At 46.7% G+C, this 21,092-nt stretch overlaps 1 protein-coding gene across 1 annotated transcript in view; it reads left to right on the plus strand.

Annotated features, from left to right (window-relative positions):
• Positions 1-21,092, plus strand: part of adam9 (ADAM metallopeptidase domain 9) — a 31,233-nt gene that overhangs the window by 2,281 nt on the left and 7,860 nt on the right. The window contains 14 exon segments of the mRNA XM_053624233.1: positions 1,765-1,865; positions 3,417-3,475; positions 7,747-7,825; positions 16,524-16,600; positions 16,710-16,923; positions 17,014-17,079; positions 18,047-18,118; positions 18,314-18,483; positions 18,694-18,775; positions 18,897-19,033; positions 19,158-19,329; positions 19,472-19,564; positions 19,838-20,033; positions 20,294-20,399. Of these exon segments, the coding sequence (XP_053480208.1) occupies positions 1,765-1,865; positions 3,417-3,475; positions 7,747-7,825; positions 16,524-16,600; positions 16,710-16,923; positions 17,014-17,079; positions 18,047-18,118; positions 18,314-18,483; positions 18,694-18,775; positions 18,897-19,033; positions 19,158-19,329; positions 19,472-19,564; positions 19,838-20,033; positions 20,294-20,399 (1,624 nt within the window).

The raw sequence follows: 21,092 nt of genomic DNA on the forward strand, positions 1-21,092 counted from the left end.
CGCGCAGCAGATCCCTGAATCCAGTTTATCATCTGTTTGTACTCGCAATAACATCGCGTCCGTAAGAAGTTACGTGGCTTGACGTACCCAAAAACGGTCGTTAGGAAGAGCAAAAAAAACAAACAAACACCATGCACAAGTGTAACAATAGCTGCTTTGTTTTACCTCCAGTTCTCTTGTGCAGAACAGACGAATCCTCGCTACCTGCGTCCCCCCAACCGATATTTCCTCAACATTTTCGTTTTTGTTTTTTTTTCTTTTCTTAATTCCATACAGAATAGCGACAAAGTCAGGTGATCGACACCTCTCCTATTTATTTTATCTGTGAAAGTGGGATTTTGGGATTAGTGTGCTGGTCTGCGGTTCAAGATCCTGTAGCGTGAGAGGAGAGGGTCAGCGATTCGGAGGATCCTGTAGCGTGAGAGGAGAGGGTCAGGGATTCGGAGGATCCTGTAGCGTGAGAGGAGAGGGTCAGCGATTCGGAGGATCCTGTAGCGTGAGAGGAGAGGGTCAGGGATTCGGAGGATCCTGTAGCGTGAGAGGAGAGGGTCAGCGATTCGGAGGATCCTGTAGTGTGAGAGGAGAGGGTCAGCGATTCAGAGGATCCTGTAGTTGTAGAGGAGAGGGTCAGCGATTCGGAGGATCCTGTAGCGTGAGAGGAGAGGGTCAGCGATTCAGAGGATCCTGTAGTTGTAGAGGAGAGGGTCAGCGATTCGGAGGATCCTGTAGCGTGAGAGGAGAGGGTCAGCGATTCAGAGGATCCTGTAGTTGTAGAGGAGAGGGTCAGCGATTCGGAGGATCCTGTAGCGTGAGAGGAGAGGGTCAGCGATTCGAAGGATCCTGTAGCGTGAGAGGAGAGGGTCAGCGATTCGGAGGATCCTGTAGCGTGAGAGGAGAGGGTCAGGGATTCGGAGGATCCTGTAGCGTGAGAGGAGAGGGTCAGCAATTCGGAGGATCCTGTAGTGTGCACTCGGTATTAAATCTCCTTTATTATCTAGAAGTTTTTGGGCAGAAAACGCAAACTTGCACCATTTGGTTAAAGCCTGAAATAATATTTACGTAAGTGTGAATTTTTTTAGATTATAGGTCGACCGATAGTGGATTGATAGTGAATATCAATATATAATAACTATTAATAAATATTAAAGTAAATAAAAGATACACATCCAAACTGAACCAAAAAGTAACACGCCGAATAAGAGATAAAAATAGACACGTCCAAAATGAATCAAAAAACACTTCAAATAACACGACAAAATTTGGATGGTTTTTATTTCGCCTGTAGAGGCCGCTCTCGTACCATATAATAATGACAGCGGACGCTTCTCGGCCGCTCTCGCGACGGACGCGATCGGGAAAAACTATTTCTGCTATCAGTGCCGATTGATCAGCAAAAACGAACCAAACTTTGTAGTTTCTCTGCCACTTGAAGAGAGAGAGAAAAAAATGAGAGACTGGTGAGGGAACAGCTGTTTACCGCCGCGACAACAAAAAAAAACGATCACAGGAACGAACATAAATGTAACTATAAACGGATAAAAAGTACGACATTATGTAATCACTGGCAAATTGCTGAGGTGTTGGAGAAATAAAACACTTGTTATGGTGGTAAAAGTAACTCTGGCTCATGTTAAGCCTGATCACACCACCACCGTCATGGGTTATTTTCCTATAATTGCACTCCCCCTGTAAATGTTTTATTCCTTACATAACGGTGTGCGTAGATTATTTATTTACCCCCCCCCCCCCCCCGTATGTTCGTAGGTTCGGCTTCTCAGACGTCCCAGTTCTCTTCGTATGAAGTGAGCATCCCGAAACGCATCGGCAGACACAGGAGAGAGCAGGACGGCGCCGTTTCCAATAAGGTGAAGCCCAACCTGGCAAACCCCACTCCCCCTCCCCCCTCCTTAATTAGGTTTACGTAATAAAAAGTTTGTGTAGTTTGTATAGTAAGTGTGTAATTATGACCACAACTACGAGGTCACGATCCTCCCACACACTCAGTCATCACTCTCTTCATGCATCCCACTCTCTCTCATATCCGTCCCCCCCCCTCTCTCTCTTTCTCTCTTTCCAGTGGGGTGTGTGTGTGTGTGTGTGTGTGTATTTATATATGTGTGTGTAAGATAATTCTACAGGAACCATCTGCTTTGTCCAGATGCCCAGTCAGCGGGAGCCTAGTTAATAGAAGACTTCCTATGCCAGGGTCATGCTGGGCATCACAAAACACACACACACACACACACACACACACACTCACCTTTGTGTCATTGAGAAAAGGGAAATACACTCGCTGATAAATCACGAAGAGAGGGAAGAGGGAAGATGACTTATGGTCTTATAGGTTGCTTGAAGGTCTTCATCAACTTCTGTCACGTCATCAGGACGTGATCACATGACCAAATGATCTGCATGGCAGGGGGTTTAATTATTCTCCCGTGTGTGTATTCTCCTAAACGGCTAAAGACGCTAACTTTAATCCAGGCTCGGGGACCTCGCGGTGTTCTCGGGTGATCCTCGATGATGACACCGTGTCTTTAGGACGGAACCTCGTCATCGACAGCGTCCTAAACGTCCTCTTTATTACGCCGCGTGCGCTCGAGCGCCTCGCAGCGCTTTCGGTCACCGCGGGCCGCGCATCGCCGACGGTAAAACTACACGACGCTTTCATTTACACCAATCATAATGACACCACAGCGCTGTCGAACCAGCTCGAATCTGATTGGTCAAGAAGAGGTCGGAAGGTGTGGCTTCATTTTCTGTAACAGACGGCTCAAATCACAATTGGCCGTTCCTGTAGCAACAGGCTGGTGAAAGAACGACTGTTTGTAGCTGCTATAAGATTAGCATTAACAGGAACCCACTTTTTTTTTTCGAGACATTAAACGGATAAAAACTACGACGTGCCGTCCATCGATAAATAAAATATCGTATTGATTTGGGAAATTGCTGTCGGGGGGGAAAGAAATCTCTTCGCGACGTCGTCGTCGTTGTTGTTAACGGACATTAATCGACTTGATTATTCCTTTCTTAGCTAACTAGCTACGATAGGTCCGCTAGCTAAGCGTTTGTCGGTAAAATCTGGCTTGTGATCGTGAATTAAAGGTGAGACGTAAACTGCAAAACTGTTAACAGCTCACTCCATGCACGTTTTAATTACTTCCCGTCACGTCCAGTCACACAAGTCGAACGTTTATCGGGAATTCTTTCGAAAAGGAACGAGTTCTGATATCGGGGGAATAAAGCGGCGTAAAGTGACGAGAGTCGTGAGGAAGTCCTTAAAATGGAGGATGTTTAAGTGCTGTATAAAAGTGCTTCAGCTTGCTCAGGCTATCTCTGAACACACACAATGAACTGACTGAGCCTGTGTGTGTGTGTGTGTGTGTGTGTGTGTGTGTGTGTGTGTGTTTTTAAAGGTGTCCTATGTTATCCCAGCTCAGGGGAAAGAACATGTCATCATCTTGGAAAAGAACGAGTGAGTAGTCATTCTCTTTCTCTCTCTCTCTCTCTTTTTCTCTCTCATCCCTGGTTAGCTCCGTTTTGTTTTCGGACTGACTTTCCGTTTTAAAAAACGTGTTCAGCGTCCTAATCTTTGTAGAATCAAACACGTTAGAGAACGTATGGGATCGCTGTAGGTAATGGTTGATGTATTTATAATGCTTGATTTTTGTGCATTGAAAAAATAAAAGTCATAAGGTCCAGGAGGATTAGTAATGTTGTCAGCGGTGTAGTCGGGAACTGCTGGATGGCAGCGGCAGGTGTGAAAACTCAGCAGGATTGGGGGTGGGGTGGGGGTTGGGGGTCGGGTAAGGTGATTCTGCAGTAATGTTCCGGAAAACCACAGATAAAAGTACATTTTCGATATGATCTTCATACAGACCGGCTGTGTAACGTCCACGTGACTGACGTTTACACTGTTGAGCTGATTGTAACGACGTGGTTGAATCACTTTGTCACAATTGTCATCACTACTAACCTTACTTGTATTAAGTGTTCGATCTGACACAAGCACATGCACATATATATATGTATGTGTATATATCTATCTATCTCTATCGAGAGAGAGTGGGAGTAAGGGAGAGAGAGATGGCCAGAAAGATACAGGAGGGCTATATGGATAGATATAGAGATAGGAAAGAAGAAAAGAAATATGCAGGATAGATAGATTGATTAATAAATAGAGAAAAGAATGTAGATAGATAGATAGATAGATAGATAGGGAAAAGAATGGATAGATAGATAGATAGATAGATAAACAGGAGCACCCCATGAATTCAGTAAAGAGCATGTGAGATGGTGGGAAGGGGGCGGAGCTTCCCGACAGTGACTGTTCCTACCAGCGATTATGAAACTTCTGCATAAATCATTCAGATTAATTTGATGTGCGGTTCGTTAGTATGACATGGGAGCTGCTGATGTGCTGATGAAGTACAAAAACAGGAAGGTCAGGGTCTTGATTTCCTGATTTCCCTTCAAGTCCTTCTCGTTCCTCGAATCTGTACGTGATCAAGCTGTGTTCTTTCAGATCAAGTCACACAGGATGTTAAAGAGAGCAGAGTAAGGAGCTGCCCCTTAATCACACTTCCTGACCTTCTAACCTCACACATCATCTCAGAAGAAGAGCTAACTCCAGCTAAATACGCAGGAACTTTAACACTGTTGCTCACGCTTCCTCTTCCTCAGCCGGATTCGTCAGCGGATTTATTTCGAGATCTCACGGCGATTTAAGCAGTCAGCTGACCAGGAATGCGAAGCAGCAGAGAATTCCTGATGAATTACAGTATTAAGCCATCTAACACTGTGTACGGATGTAGAGCAAAGCCTTTCACCTGTTTCAAATCGGACCTCCATAACGTGTCATCTCTGGCGAACAGCTGTGTTATAACGTGTCATCTCTGGCGAACAGCTGTGTGTTATAACGTGTCATCTCTGGCGAACAGCTGTGTTATAACGTGTCATCTCTGGCGAACAGCTGTGTTATAACGTGTCATCTCTGGCGAACAGCTGTGTTATAACGTGTCATCTCTGGCGAACAGCTGTGTTATAACGTGTCATCTCTGGCGAACAGCTGTGTTATAACCTGTCATCTCTGGCGAACAGCTGTGTTATAACGTGTCATCTCTGGCGAACAGCTGTGTTATAACCTGTCATCTCTGGCGAACAGCTGTGTTACAACGTGTCATCTCTGGCGAACAGCTGTGTTATAACCTGTCATCTCTGGCGAACAGCTGTGTTATAACGTGTCATCTCTGGCAAACAGCTGTGTTATAACGTGTCATCTCTGGCGAACAGCTGTGTTATAACCTGTCATCTCTGGCGAACAGCTGTGTTATAACGTGTCATCTCTGGCAAACAGCTGTGTTATAACGTGTCATCTCTGGCGAACAGCTGTGTTATAACGTGTCATCTCTGGCGAACAGCTGTGTGTTATAACGGGTCATCTCTGGCGAACAGCTGTGTTATAACGTGTCATCTCTGGTGAACAGCTGTGTTATAACGTGTCATCTCTGGCAAACAGCTGTGTTATAACGTGTCATCTCTGGCGAACAGCTGTGTGTTATAACGTGTCATCTCTGGCGAACAGCTGTGTTATAACGTGTCATCTCTGGCGAACAGCTGTGTTATAACGTGTCATCTCTGGCGAACAGCTGTGTTATAACGTGTCATCTCTGGCGAACAGCTGTGTTATAACGTGTCATCTCTGGCAAACAGCTGTGTTATAACGTGTCATCTCTGGCGAACAGCTGTGTTATAACGTGTCATCTCTGGCGAACAGCTGTGTTATAACGTGTCATCTTTGCGAACAGCTGTGTTATAACGTGTCATCTCTGGTGAACAGCTGTGTTATAACGTGTCATCTCTGGCGAACAGCTGTGTTATAACGTGTCGTCTCTGGCGAACAGCTGTGTTATAACCTGTCGTCTCTGGCGAACAGCTGTGCGTTATGACGTGTCGTCTCTGGCGAACAGCTGTGCGTTATGACGTGTCGTCTCTGGCGAACAGCTGTGCGTTATGACGTGTCGTCTCTGGCGAACAGCTGTGTTATGACGTGTCGTCTCTGGCGAACAGCTGTGTTATAACGTGTCATCTCTGGCGAACAGCTGTGTGTTATAACGTGTCATCTCTGGCGAACAGCTGTGTTACAACCTGTCATCTCTGGCGAACAGCTGTGTTATAACGTGTCATCTTTGGCGAACAGCTGTGTTATGACGTGTCGTCTCTGGCGAACAGCTGTGCGTTATGACGTGTCGTCTCTGGCGAACAGCTGTGCGTTATGACGTGTCGTCTCTGGCGAACAGCTGTGCGTTATGACGTGTCGTCTCTGGCGAACAGCTGTGCGTTATGACGTGTCGTCTCTGGCGAACAGCTGTGCGTTATGACGTGTCGTCTCTGGCGAACAGCTGTGTGTTATACAGAGGAATAAACAATTCAGGATCGTGCTGTGACAGGAAAAGAATCAACTTCAGGCTGGGTCACAGTCACTCCTTCATCACACCACCCGCTCACTGGGTGTTTTCCTATAACAGCACAACACACACACACACAGAGTGTGAGAGAGAGAGAGAGCGAGAGCGCGAGCACGCACTGCTTTAATTCCTTCCAGCTGCTTCCAATCAACTATAAAACTCCACCAACAGAACTGAAGATTAATCTCACACACACACACACACACACACACACACACACACACACCAAGAGAGAGAGAGAGAGCGAGTGGAAGGGAGAGAGAGATGGCCAGAAAGATACAGGATGACCATATGGATGGAGGGATATAAAGATAGGAAAGAAAGAAACAAAGAATGATGGATGGATGGGGAAAAGAATGATAGATAGAAGAAAGACCAAAAGATACAGGACAGAAAAAAGAAAGTTTGATACAGGAAGGACCAATATATTGTAGGAAGGTAATATTTAGGAAAGAAAGAATGAGAAATACACACACACACACACACACACACACACGCACACACACATATATATAAACGTAAGCATAAAGATCCAGAAAGGCGGCGTGTTCTTGCATGGACTGATCCCCGGTGTCTGGGAGAAACACACGCACTCCCTCCAGCACAGAGAGTGCAGCAGAACAGAGGGATTAGTGCTGCTAATTTGGAACACAGCCGGGGCTGAGTGTATCCTGGACTTCATCCACTCTCTCTCTAGGCCTCTCTCCGTATACACACACTCTCTGTATATATGTGCGTGTACGTGTGTGTACGTGCATGCTTCTTTTGTTACTTTTCCCTTTTTATTTCCCTGTTCTCCGTTTTTTTTCCTTTTCTTTCGTTGTATCAGAGATGTACAGTCCTACATTTACATTTATTCATTTAGCAGACGCTTTTATCCGAAGCCACTTACAAATGAGGAAATACAAGCAAATGCAAATACAGTCCTATTGATAAGCAAGTTCAAAATGCAACTAGAGCTTCCTCCGCATCACTTCCTGCTTTCCAGTGCATTATGAAACTTTAGGAGGCGGGGCCTAGCGGGTGGAATGACACCATATTATGGGGAAAAAGAGTCCTTCTGGTTTAAGATGGCCGCCGCCATTATGTGACAGCGTGCAGGTGCATGGTGAAGTTTAGTTCATGGTTGTAGATGACAGGAATCCAGACAAAGAAATGATCATGGACGACGCACACCTGCATTCACCTGCGTAGAACACGTTACTCTCTACACGGTACACTTTCTTCTGCACACTGGTGTTTATTCATGCTTTAAGTTTCTCTTTGTGTGTTCTCTCAGGTTTCTCCTGCCGGAGGATTTCACCGTGTATTCCTACGCTAAGGATGGATCACTGATCACCGAAAGACCCAACATGAAGGTACGAACGGATTCCCCGGCGCTTATAAGGCTTCATGACAAGCCTGGTCTCTGTGTGGGGATCTCTGTGTGCGGATCTCTGTGTGGGGATCTCTGTGTGCAGATCTCTGTGTGGGGATCTCAGAGTGGGGATCTCTGTGTGAGGATCTCTGTGTGTGGTGTTCTGTGTGAGGATCTCTGTGTGTGGTGTTCTGTGTGAGGATCTCTGTGCGTGGATCTCTGTGTGGGGATCTCTGTGTGAGGATCTCTGTGTGTGGTGTTCTGTGCGTGGATCTCTGTGTGTGGTGTTCTGTGTGAGGATCTCTGTGCGTGGATCTCTGTGCGTGGATCTCTGTGCGTGGATCTCTGTGTGGGGATCTCTGTGTGGGGATCTCTGTGTGTGGTGTTCAGTGTGGGGTTCTCTGTGTGTGGTGTTCAGTGTGGGGATCTCTGTGTGGGGATCTCTGTGTGTGGTGTTCAGTGTGGGGTTCTCTGTGTGTGGTGTTCAGTGTGGGGATCTCTGTGTGAGGATCTCTGTGTGTGGTGTTCAGTGTGGGGATCTCTGTGTGCGGTGTTCTGTGCGTGGATCTCTGTGTGAGGATCTTTGTGTGCGGATCTCTGTGTGTGGTGTTCAGTGTGGGGATCTCTATGTGCGGATCTCTGTGTGGGGATCTCTGTGTGGGGTGTTCAGTGTGCAGATCTCTATGTGAGGATCTCTGTGTGGGGATCTCTGTGTGGGGTGTTCAGTGTGGGGATCTCTATGTGAGGATCTCTGTGTGGGGTGTTCAGTGTGGGGATCTCTGTGTGCGGATCTCTATGTGAGGATCTCTGTGTGTGGATCTCTGTGTGGGGTGTTCAGTGTGGGGATCTCTGTGTGAGGATCTCTGTGTGTGGTGTTCAGTGTGGGGATCTCTGTGTGGGGATCTCTGTGTGTGGTGTTCAGTGTGTGGATTCTCTGTGTGGGGTGTTCAGTGTGGGGATCTCTGTGTGGGGATCTCTGTGTGTGGTGTTCAGTGTGGGGATCTCTGTGTGCGGTGTTCTGTGTGGGGATCTCTGTGTGGGGATCTCTGTGTGCGGTGTTCTGTGTGAGGATCTCTGTGTGCGGATCTCTGTGTGTGGTGTTCAGTGTGAGGATCTCTGTGTGGGGTGTTCGGTGTGGGGATCTCTGTGTGGGGATCTCTGTGTGCGGTGTTCTGTGTGAGGATCTCTGTGTGTGGTGTTCAGTGTGTGGATTCTCTGTGTGGGGTGTTCAGTGTGGGGATCTCTGTGTGGGGATCTCTGTGTGGGGTGTTCAGTGTGGGGATCTCTGTGTGCGGTGTTCTGTGTGGGGTGTTCAGTGTGAGGATCTCTGTGTGGGGATCTCTGTGTGGGGTGTTCAGTGTGGGGATCTCTGTGTGCGGTGTTCTGTGTGGGGATCTCTGTGTGCGGTGTTCTGTGTGGGGATCTCTGTGTGGGGATCTCTGTGTGGGGATCTCTGTGTGCGGTGTTCTGTGTGAGGATCTCTGTGTGCGGATCTCTGTGTGGGGTGTTCGGTGTGGGGATCTCTGTGTGCGGTGTTCAGTGTGGGGATCTCTGTGTGGGGTGTTCAGTGTGGGGATCTCTGTGTGCGGTGTTCAGTGTGGGGATCTCTGTGTGGGGATCTCTGTGTGGGGTGTTCAGTGTGGGGATCTCTGTGTGGGGATCTCTGTGTGCGGTGTTCTGTGTGAGGATCTCTGTGTGTGGTGTTCAGTGTGTGGATTCTCTGTGTGGGGTGTTCAGTGTGGGGATCTCTGTGTGGGGATCTCTGTGTGGGGTGTTCAGTGTGGGGATCTCTGTGTGCGGTGTTCTGTGTGGGGTGTTCAGTGTGAGGATCTCTGTGTGGGGATCTCTGTGTGGGGTGTTCAGTGTGGGGATCTCTGTGTGCGGTGTTCTGTGTGGGGATCTCTGTGTGCGGTGTTCTGTGTGGGGATCTCTGTGTGGGGATCTCTGTGTGGGGATCTCTGTGTGCGGTGTTCTGTGTGAGGATCTCTGTGTGCGGATCTCTGTGTGGGGTGTTCGGTGTGGGGATCTCTGTGTGCGGTGTTCAGTGTGGGGATCTCTGTGTGGGGTGTTCAGTGTGGGGATCTCTGTGTGCGGTGTTCAGTGTGGGGATCTCTGTGTGGGGATCTCTGTGTGGGGTGTTCAGTGTGGGGATCTCTGTGTGGGGATCTCTGTGTGCGGTGTTCAGTGTGGGGATCTCTGTGTGGGGTGTTCAGTGTGGGGTGTTCAGTGTGGGGATCTCTGTGTGCGGTGTTCTGTGTGGGGATCTCTGTGTGCGGTGTTCAGTGTGGGGATCTCTGTGTGTGGTGTTCAGTGTGGGGATCTCTGTGTGGGGTGTTCGGTGTGGGGATCTCTGTGTGGGGTGTTCGGTGTGGGGATCTCTGTGTGCGGTGTTCAGTGTGGGGATCTCTGTGTGGGGTGTTCAGTGTGGGGTGTTCAGTGTGGGGATCTCTGTGTGCGGTGTTCTGTGTGGGGATCTCTGTGTGGGGTGTTCGGTGTGGGGATCTCTGTGTGGGGTGTTCGGTGTGGGGATCTCTGTGTGCGGTGTTCAGTGTGGGGATCTCTGTGTGGGGTGTTCAGTGTGGGGTGTTCAGTGTGGGGATCTCTGTGTGCGGTGTTCTGTGTGGGGATCTCTGTGTGCGGTGTTCAGTGTGGGGATCTCTGTGTGTGGTGTTCGGTGTGGGGATCTCTGTGTGGGGTGTTCGGTGTGGGGATCTCTGTGTGCGGTGTTCAGTGTGGGGATCTCTGTGTGGGGTGTTCAGTGTGGGGATCTCTGTGTGTGGTGTTCGGTGTGGGGATCTCTGTGTGGGGATCTCTGTGTGGGGATCTCTGTGTGGGGTGTTCAGTGTGGGGATCTCTGTGTGCGGTGTTCAGTGTGGGGATCTCTGTGTGGGGATCTCTGTGTGCGGTGTTCAGTGTGGGGATCTCTGTGTGGGGTGTTCAGTGTGGGGTGTTCAGTGTGGGGATCTCTGTGTGTAGTGTTCAGTGTGGGGATCTCTGTGTGCGGTGTTCAGTGTGGGGATCTCTGTGTGCGGTGTTCAGTGTGGGGATCTCTGTGTGCGGTGTTCAGTGTGGGGATCTCTGTGTGGGGTGTTCAGTGTGGGGTGTTCAGTGTGGGGATCTCTGTGTGTAGTGTTCAGTGTGGGGATCTCTGTGTGCGGTGTTCAGTGTGGGGATCTCTGTGTGTAGTGTTCAGTGTGGGGATCTCTGTGTGCGGTGTTCAGTGTGGGGATCTCTGTGTGCGGTGTTCAGTGTGGGGATCTCTGTGTGGGGTGTTCAGTGTGGGGATCTCTGTGTGCGGTGTTCAGTGTGGGGATCTCAGTGTGTGTGAGGGAGCAAAACTGATTCCAGCACAGACAGATGTGTGTAAAAAAAAAAAAAATCCATATCACACCGTATCATTAAATATTTATAACCCATTACAGTTAAAGAAATGTAGTAATTCTGCTTCCTCGTAATCTGCTGTTTGCGCATTAATTATTTACACCACACCGCTCTTTCTGTGTTCTGTATTCTGATTGGTCGGAAGGTAGGTATTGATTAATTTTCTATAACAGCAGCTCTGACAGTAGTGCAGCTGCAAATTCCGGGTTTATATCAATGCACTCGTTCTAACGCGTTATCGTTTCTATAGTAACAGCACGCACAGCGTGGTCCGTTTTCTTTTTATTAACGCCAGTGAAGAGGAAAAAAGCGAGTCCGGCCGTTTCCAGCTGCTGTAACGTAAATGACTACAGGAACTATCAAGAGTTTTAGGGGATCAATAAAGGTACATCTTGTCTTACCTTGTAAATGTAGCTATAAATGGATAAAAGGTACAACGTGTCAATCGTTAATAAATAAAAGCATGGTTGGTGGTATAAGACGAATCAAACACTTCAGGATGTGATTATCGAATCGGTTTCAGCGTGCGAATCTATCGGCACCCTCATCTCTCTTCGCTCGTGTTCCTGGAGCCGAAACAGATCTTCATGGAAGATTACGCAGGACGACAGGAATTCATGTTTCAGCTTCATCGGAAGCGGAAAGCAGGGAGAAAAGTCGATCTAGTGTGTAATCTGGAAGTGTGTGTGTGTGTGTGTGTGTGTGTGTGTGTGTGTGTGTGCGTGCGTGTGTGTGTGCGTGTGTGTTTTCACTTCTCAGGACTGTTTGTGCTACAGCTGAGCCACATCCAGATGTAAATACCGCGACGTTAGCTGTAGAAGCTGAATAAATGTCTCCCGAAGGGCTGGAATCAGGAAGTCTTACTTACCACATGACTTCCCCAGAATTTCTATCAAATATGAGTCAGATATTTCTGGCTGTCTGTAAACCAAACGTGGTATGGCGCTGCCTGTCAGCGTGAGAGATGAACTCAGTCACAAGAACAGATCCTTATCTGTAAAAAGTTCCACGAAAGGATTACAGTTTCACTGCAAAACATTATAAGCCTAGGGGGCCGAAAAAAAGAAAGCAGAGAAAGTAGGGATAAATGTGAGTGTGTCCTGCGAAAATAGTTTACATGGAGTTCTCAGTCTTTGGACCTGATCCCATCTAGGCCACACACACGTGTGAGAACAGAAATTAGGAGATGCAAACTTTTGAGCGTTGGACATCGTTTTAATCTTTTCACTGGTCATATCTTAACTAAACCCTATTTTATCATTTTATGCTACTGACTAACGATGGATCCGTACAAGCACAAAAACACACAATAAATACACACAATAAATAATCCTGTCGCTATAGAGTCAGTTTTTAGGATCGTCTTCGGTTTTTGTCCTTCGGGTGCACAGACTTTTGCACTCGGCCGTTTGGTGATATGGGGAAATTGGAGAACTTCTGAATTCGTCTAAAATGGTCTGGAAGTCCTTTAATGTTTATTTTTAAGATAATAGTAAATTTGTGTGTGTGTGAGAGAGAGACACAGAGAGAGAGCGAGAGACACACACACTCGGAGAGAGAGACAGAGAAGAGACATAGAGAGACACAGAGAGAGATACACACACACTCGGAGAGAGAGACAGAGAAGAGACATAGAGAGACAGAGAGAGAGATACACACACACTCGGAGAGAGAGACAGAGAAGAGACAGAGAGAGACAGAGAAGAGACACAGAGAGAGAGAGAGACAGAGAGAGAGACACACACTCAGAGAGAGAGACAGAGAAGAGACACAGAGAGAGACACACACACACACACTCGGCGAGAGAGACAGAGAAGAGACACAGAGGGAGAGAGAGACACACTCGGAGAGAGAGACACACTCGGAGAGAGAGACACACAGAGAGAGAGAGACGCACACACACTCGGAGAGAGAGAGACAGAGAAGAGACACGGAGAGAGAGAGACACCGAGAGAGAGAGACCCACACACACTCGGAGAGAGAGACAGAGAGAGAGAGACCCACACACACTCGGAAAGAGAGACAGAGAAGAGACACAGAGAGAGACACACACAGAGACCGAGAGTGAGAGAGAGACACACACACAGAGAGAAAGAGACAGAGACAGAGAGAGACATACACAGAGAGACAGAGAGTGCGAGTACTTTCAGCTCTGATGTCAGACTTTTTTCCATTGCATTATGCCCGGAATGTGAGTCAGCTCTTTTGGATACACACACACACACACACACACACACACACACCCGCCTTTGCATCCAAACAGAACAAGTGATGATTGTGCAGTGGAAGCAGCATCGCTCACACTTTTTCTTTTTTTATAACGCCTGGTACCAGATACTGGAGATTCTAAAATGTTTAGAGGTATGAATCATAAACGTCGTGATAATACTCTGATGGAGTATCTTCAGTAGCTGCGGTGAGTTTTATGGATTAGTCAGAACACACCCTGGTGTGAGTGTACGAGCTGCCAGACTTGAGTGTCGGGACAGTCAGTGTGTTCTCCCCATGCTCCAGACGGATATTACTCACCTAGCCGAGGCACGGAAGTCCTACACACTCCTACGGGAGCCATACAGGAAGTGTGTGTGTGTGTGTGTGTATGTGTGTGTGTGTGAATGTGTGTGTGTGTGTGTGTGTGTGTGTGTAAAGTGCCATCTACTTTGAGAAACTCTTCCAGCATGAAGACCTGAAGCATTTCCATTACAAGTGTATTATTAAAAATGTTTGGGGGAAGACGGTGACATCATCTGGATCAGTGGGAGGGGCTTATTTCATTCCCACGCTGTCGGAACACCTCGGCTGCAGACAGAGTTCTGAGAGATCGCGGAGTTCTGAGAGATCGCAGAGTTCTGAGAGATCATAGAGTTCTGAGAGATCGTAGAGTTCTGAGAGATCGCGGAGTTCTGAGAGATTGCAGAGTTCTGAAAGATCGCAGAGTTCTGAAAGATCATAGAGTTCTGAAAGATCGTAGAGTTCTGAAAGATCGCAGAGTTCTGAGAGATCGCGGAGTTCTGAGAGATCGCAGAGTTCTGAGAGATCGTAGAGTTCTGAGAGATCGTAGAGTTCTGAGAGATCGCGGAGTTCTGAGAGATTGCAGAGTTCTGAAAGATCGCAGAGTTCTGAAAGATCATAGAGTTCTGAAAGATCGTAGAGTTCTGAGAGATCGTAGAGTTCTGAGAGATCGTAGAGTTCTGAGAGATCGGCCAAAATCACATTAAACCCAAAGTCCGTTTCGGCAGTTTATTGTGACGTGGTCATGGACTTCTGTCGGTTTACAGCACAAACTCTTTCTGAACTTCTTTCTTTCTGAACTTTCTTTTCCTTTCTGAACGGCTTTCTTTCTTTCTTTCTGAACTTCTTTCATTCTTTCTTTCTTCCTGAACTTCTTTCTTTCTTTCTTTCTTTCTGAACTTCTTTCTTTCTTTCTTTCTTTCTGAACTTCTTTCATTCTTTCTTTCTTCCTGAACTTCTTTCTTTCTTTCTTTCTTTCTGAACTTCTTTCTTTCTTTCTTTCTTTCTGAACTTCTTTCTTTCTTTCTTTCTTTCTGAACTTCTTTCTTTCTTTCTTTCTGAACTTCTTTCTTTCTTTCTTTCTTTCTGAACTTCTTTCTTTCTTTCTTTCTGAACTTCTTTCTTTCTGAACTTCTTTCTTTCTTTCTTTCTGAACTTCTTTCATTCTTTCTTTCTTTCTGAACTTCTTTCATTCTTTCTTTCTTTCTGAACTTCTTTCTTTCTTTCTTTCTTTCTGAACTTCTATCTTTCTGAACTTCTTTCTTTCTTTCTTTCTGAACTTCTTTCTTTCTTTCTTTCTTTCTGAACTTCTTTCTTTTTTTCTTTCTGAACTTCTTTCTTTCTGAACTTCTTTCTTTCTTTCTTTCTGAACTTCTTTCTTTCTTTCTTTCTGAACTTCTTTCATTCTTTCTTTCTTTCTGAACTTCTATCTTTCTGAACTTCTTTCTTTCTTTCTTTCTGAACTTCTTTCTTTCTTTCTTTCTTTCTTTCTGAACTTGTTTCCTTCTTTCTTTACGAACTTCTTTCTTTCTTTCCGTCTTTCCAAACTTTTCTTTCTTCCTTTCTTTCTTTCTGAACTTTTCCTTCTTTCTTTACGAACTTCTTTCTTTCTTTCTTTCTTTCTTTCTGAGCTTGCTTGCTTTCTTTCTTTTTCTTTCTGAACTTCTTTCTTTCTTTCTTTTTCTTTCCGAGCTTTCCTTCTTTCCAAACCTCTTTATTTCTTTCTTTGTTTTCTTTCCGAGCTTTTTTCTTTTCTTTCTTTTCTTTCTTTCTTTCTTTCTTTCTTTCTGAACTTCTTTCTTTGTTTCTGAGTGTTCTTTCCTTCTTTCCGAACTGCTTTCTTTCTTTCTTTTTTTTCTTTCTGAGCTACTTTTTTTTTTTTCCCTGAATGTCATTCTTTCCGAACTTTCTTTCTTTAGTAGAAAATACTTGTACTTAATATTTTTAAATTGCACATTTAAGCTTTAAGTTTTTTTGTAAACATTTTTAAGTAATAAAATGTATTTCTGTAGACTATAAATGAGTCGTGAAACTTTTATTTTTATTTTTTTGGACGCAGCACTTCTGTAATGCCGGCAGTTTGTGAGCAAACCCGTGCACAGTGACGCATACTGTAAACATGTATCTTCTTTAAGTGTCTGAGACCGAGACGAACAGAGACCTCTGTTTACCCAGAGGATTTCATCTGCACAAGCAGCTCTGTACCGTGTGACTAAACCTCACACCGCGCAGGAGGAGGAGGAGGAGGAGGAGGATGGCGTTAGTCTCTGACACCCTGACTGATATGTCTGTGTGACGTGAGCACTGTAAACTCTGAGAGCGAGCCAGAATCCCATTAGCGTATCTCACCGTGATCCGAGGATAAAAGCGTGTGGTTCTGACGTGTGCGACAGGTCGAGTGTAAGACGCTGAGGCTCGGCTCGTGCGTTAGCCAGAGCTGCATTAGGGGAGGAGCCGGAGCTCGTTAGCCTTTAGCCGCTAATGATAGCATTCACGCGCCTTCTTTTACCTGCAGCTTTCGTGTAATTCTGTTACATCATTCTAGCCGTTTCTTTCTCTCTTTCTTCTTTCCAACGATAAAAATGTCCGTCTGGCTTCCTTCCTTCCTTTGTTACTTTCTTTCAAGCTTTCTTTCAATCAAACTTTCTTTTTTCTTTTCTTTCTGAACTTTCTTTTGAACTTCCTTCCATCAGAACTTCCTTCCTTTCACACAAACTTCCTTGGGTTTATATGCCATTTTTATATATGTTCTTCTTTCTCCCCCATCTCTCTCTCTCTCTCTCTCTCTCTCTCTCTCTCCTTCTCAGGATCACTGTCATTACCGTGGTTACGTGGAGGATGTAGACGGCTCTTCCGCTGCTCTGAGTCTCTGCTCTGGATTACGGTAGGAGAGATGAGCAGATTTTCATTAACCACAATGGGAAATGATACTTTATTTCTAATACATGTCCTGAGTGTGTGTGTGTGTGTGTGTGTGTGTGTGTGTGTGATAGAGGCGTGATCCACATGCAGAACACCAGTTTAGGCATCGAGCCACTAGAGGGTTCGTCAGATAATGAGCACCTCATCTACCACCTGGAGGACGTCAAGACGAAGCCTTTTACCTGCGGCACGCCCCACTCCCGTCACCATGGCAACCAAGTATCACCTGGCCACGCCCACGCCCACAACGCTACATTTGGTCGACCTGAGAGTCATCTGATCAGAGTCAGTGTCTGAGAATGTGCGCCAGTTCATGCACAGAATGTACTTATTATTAAAGTGTGACGATGTGTGTGTGTGTGTGTGTGTGTGTAGAAAAAGAGGGCGGTGCTACACCAGACACATTACGTGGAGCTGCTGCTGGTGGTCGATAATGAGAGAGTAAGTCCTGATTCGACCGTGAGCGCTTTCATAACTCGTCCTTGCACAATCACCTTTCGTTTATTTCTTCTTTTTTCTTTTATGTATATATATATATCCTCTTTCTTTCTTTCATTCTGTCTGTCTGTCTGTCTGTCTTTCTTTCTTGTGTGTCTTTCTTGACTGTCTGTCTGTCTGTGTCTCTTTCTGTCTGTCTCTCTTTCTGTCTGTCCATCTTGTCTTTCTTTCTCGTTTGTCTTTCTTCTGTCTGTCTGTCTGTCTTTCTTGTCTGTCTGTCTGTCTTTCTTTCTTGTGTGTCTTTCTTGACTGTCTGTCTGTCTATGTCTCTTTCTGTCTGTCCATCTTGTCTTTCTTTCTCGTTTGTTTTTCTTCTGCCTGTCTGTCTGTCTGTCTTTCTTCTCTGTCTGTCTGTCTGTCTGTCTGTCTGTCTGTCTTTCTTGTGTGTCTTTCTTGACTGTCTTTCTGTCTGTCTCTCTTTCTGTCTGTCCATCTTGTCTTTCTTTCTGCTTGTCTGTCTGTCTGTCTGTCTGTCTTTCTTTCTTGTGTGTCTTTCTTGACTGTCTGTCTGTCTATGTCTCTTTCTGTCTGTCTCTCTTTCTGTCTGTCCATCTTGTCTTTCTTTCTCGTTTGTCTTTCTTCTGCCTGTCTGTCTGTCTTTCTTCTCTGTCTCTCTGTCTGTCTTTCTTTTTTCCTGTATCTCCAGTTTTGTTGTTTCTGTATGTTTCTTTTTTTGTCTGTCTGTCTGTCTGTCTATCCTCTTTCTTTCTTTTTGTCATTTACCCAACATCTGAGAGAGCAGCGGTTCTCTGGAGTAAAAAAAAAAGGAAATCACTCGGGCGCCATTTTAGGACGTCCTGCTCATCCTTAAATGTTTTTTTTTTCCCCCACAGGATTTTGGTAAAGTAGATCGTACATCGTAGAACGAAAGCTGTAAAACTGATGCTGACCTCTGACCTCTTTCCCTCAGTTTAACTTCACAAACCGCAATCAGACGGCGGTGAGAGAGGAGATGGTGCAGCTCGCTAACTACATCGACAGTGTAAGCGCGATATTTACACCAACATCATACGTTTAAATATACAGGATTTATTTATGTTTATATCTGCCATTATATCTCATATACATCTGTGTGTTTTATATCATATCATATCAGTGTGTGATTCGAAAACTATACACCAATGAACTCTCCCGCTCTCTCTCTCCTCTCTCCTCCCTCTCTCTCCCCCTCTCTCAGATGTACGTAGCTCTGAATATCCGGGTGGTGTTGGTGGGGTTGGAGATCTGGTCGGTGATGAACTTTATCAGTACGGACGGTGGAGCAGGTGAGGTGCTCGGTCGCTTCACCCAGTGGAGGGAGAAGGAGCTCGTGCCCCGCCGTCGCCATGACAGCGCTCAGCTCATCCTGTTAGTGACGTCACAGTGCAACAGCAACAACAGTCTCACAAAGCCACTCTCATTCAGCTGCAGATGACCGTGTAGTACATTATCATAATCTAGCAATGATCCGAAGCATGTAACAGTGCTAATGTCCTCTTCTCTGCTCTCATCTCTCTCTCTCTCTCCTCTTCTCTCCTCTCTCTCTCCTCTCCTCTCCTCTCCTCTCTCTGTTTGCAGGAATAGAGGATTTGGGATTACAGCAGGCATGGCGTTTGTGGGTACGGCCTGCTCCAGGAGTCATGGGGGCGGGATCAACGCGGTACTTCATCTCAGCCTCGTCTCTCATTGGCCAAATTATACTGCATCTGTTGTGTGATCCCAGTCAATACTCTAACTAATGCTGGCACTGTGTGTGTGTGTGTGTGTGTGTGTGTGTGTAGTTCACTCATAAAAATGTAGCATCGTTTGCCTCCATCGTGGCTCATGAGCTCGGCCATAATCTCGGGATGAACCATGATGATGACGGGAGAAACTGCAAATGTGATGTGGCCCACTGCATCATGAACTCCGGGGCAACGTGAGTGTGTGTGTGTGTGTGAGTGAGTGTGTGATGGCATAGTCGACTAGCTTTTGTCAGCAAAAACACATTTGGTTCTATCCCCCCCCCCTCCCCCCCGGCTCTCTCTCTCGCTCTCTCTCAGTGGCTCGCGGAACTTCAGTAGCTGCAGCGCGGATGACTTTGAGAAGTTGATCCTGACCGCCGGAGGCAGCTGCCTGATGAACGTGCCGCGTCCCGACGAGGCCTACAGCGCCCCCTTCTGTGGCAACAAGCTGGTGGACATGGGAGAGGAGTGTGACTGCGGCTCCGAGGAGGTCGGACCGCTCGGCTCAGTGCAGCTAACGTTTACAGCATAGATCCATGTTGCTTGGAAGGAGTGGCATGTTTCATGGAAATAAGGTGTGTGTGTGTGTGTGTGTGCGTGTGTGTGTGTGTATGTGTGTGTGTGTGTTGCAGGAGTGTGAGAAGGACCCCTGCTGTGAGCCTAAAACATGTAAACTCCGAGCTGGAGCTCAGTGTGCCTATGGAGTGTGCTGCAAGCACTGCAGGGTAAAACACACACACACACACACACACACACAAATGCACTGATATCACTTTAAATATGACATGGAAATATATATAAATCTCCCACCCCCCCCCTCTCTCTCCCTTCCCCCTCTCTCTTGCTCTCTCTCTTCCTCCCCCCTCTCTCTCACTCTCTCCCCCCCCCCTCTCTCCCTCCCCCATCTCTCTCTCTCTCTCTCTCTCTCTCTCTCCCTCTCTCGCTCCCTCCGTCTCTCTCTCCCTCTCCCTCTCTCCCTCTCTCTCTCTCTCCGTCAGTTCCTCCCCGGTGGCACCGTGTGCAGGAGCAGTACGGACGAGTGCGACCTGCCGGAGTACTGTAACGGCTCGTCTGCTCTGTGCCAGGTCGACGTGTTCAAACAGAACGGACACCCGTGCCGAGAGGGCGTGGCTTACTGCTACAACGGCCTGTGCCAGCACTACGACACGCAGTGCCAGGCCCTGTTCGGGCCCAGTGAGTACAACACACTGCGCCGAGAGGTTCCTTCTGCACACTTACTGTACAGTACACGCTGAAACACCCCATAAAGAGTACACCGTGTGTGTGTCGGTAGTGCGAAGCCGGAGCAGGTTCATTATACACCTGACAACCAGTCTGTAGCAGCACCTTTCAGTGGGAGTATAACAGTAACATACTGAACAGTCCTAGGAATCATGCATCTGTGTGTGTGTGTGTGTGTGTGTGTGTGTGTGTGTGTGTGTGTGGGCGCGCAGAGGCAAAAGCTGCTCCCGAGGTTTGCTTTAAAGACGTAAACTCCAAAGGTGATCGCTTCGGAAACTGTGGCTACCAGAACAACCACATGAAGAAGTGTGAGAGCAGGTAGAGCAGAGCAACACCTCACTCTCACTCTCACTCTCACTCTCTTTCTCTCTCCATCTTTTCATTATCATCTTTCCTTTTATCACTCTTCCATTGTGTCTCTCTATTTCTCTCTCTCTCTGTCGCTCTCTCTTCTCTGTCTTGTCTATTCACTCACTCTCTCTCTCTCTCTCTCCCCCTCTCTGTCTTTTCCTTTGGCTTTTTATCCCCCTCTTTCTCTCTCTCTCTCTCTCTCTCTCCCTCTGTCCCTCTGTCTTTTCTGTTGTCTTTTTTCCATCTCTCTCTCTCTCTCTCTCTCTCTCTCTCTCTCTCTCTCTCTCTGTCTTTTCCATTGGCTTTTTATCCCCCTCTTTCTCTCTCTCTCTCTCTCTCTCTCTCTCTCCCTCTGTCCCTCTGTCCCTCTGTCTTTTCTGTTGTCTTTTTTCCATCTCTCTCTCTCTCTCTCTCTCTCTCTCTCTCTCTGTCTTTTCCATTGGCTTTTTATCCTCCTCTTTCTCTCTCTCTCCCTCTGCCCCTCTGTCTTTTCTGTTGTCTTTTTTCCATCTCTCTCTCTCTCTCTCTCTCTCTCTCTCTCTCTCTGTCTTGTCCATTGTCTTATTATCTGTCTGTTTCTCACTCTCGCTCTCTCTCTGTCCCTCTGTCTTTTCTGTTGCCTTTTCATCTCTCTCTCTCTCTCTCTCTCTCTCTCTCTCT

Source organism: Ictalurus furcatus, chromosome 5 (genome assembly GCF_023375685.1).
Source record: "Ictalurus furcatus strain D&B chromosome 5, Billie_1.0, whole genome shotgun sequence".
Taxonomy (NCBI): domain Eukaryota; kingdom Metazoa; phylum Chordata; class Actinopteri; order Siluriformes; family Ictaluridae; genus Ictalurus; species Ictalurus furcatus.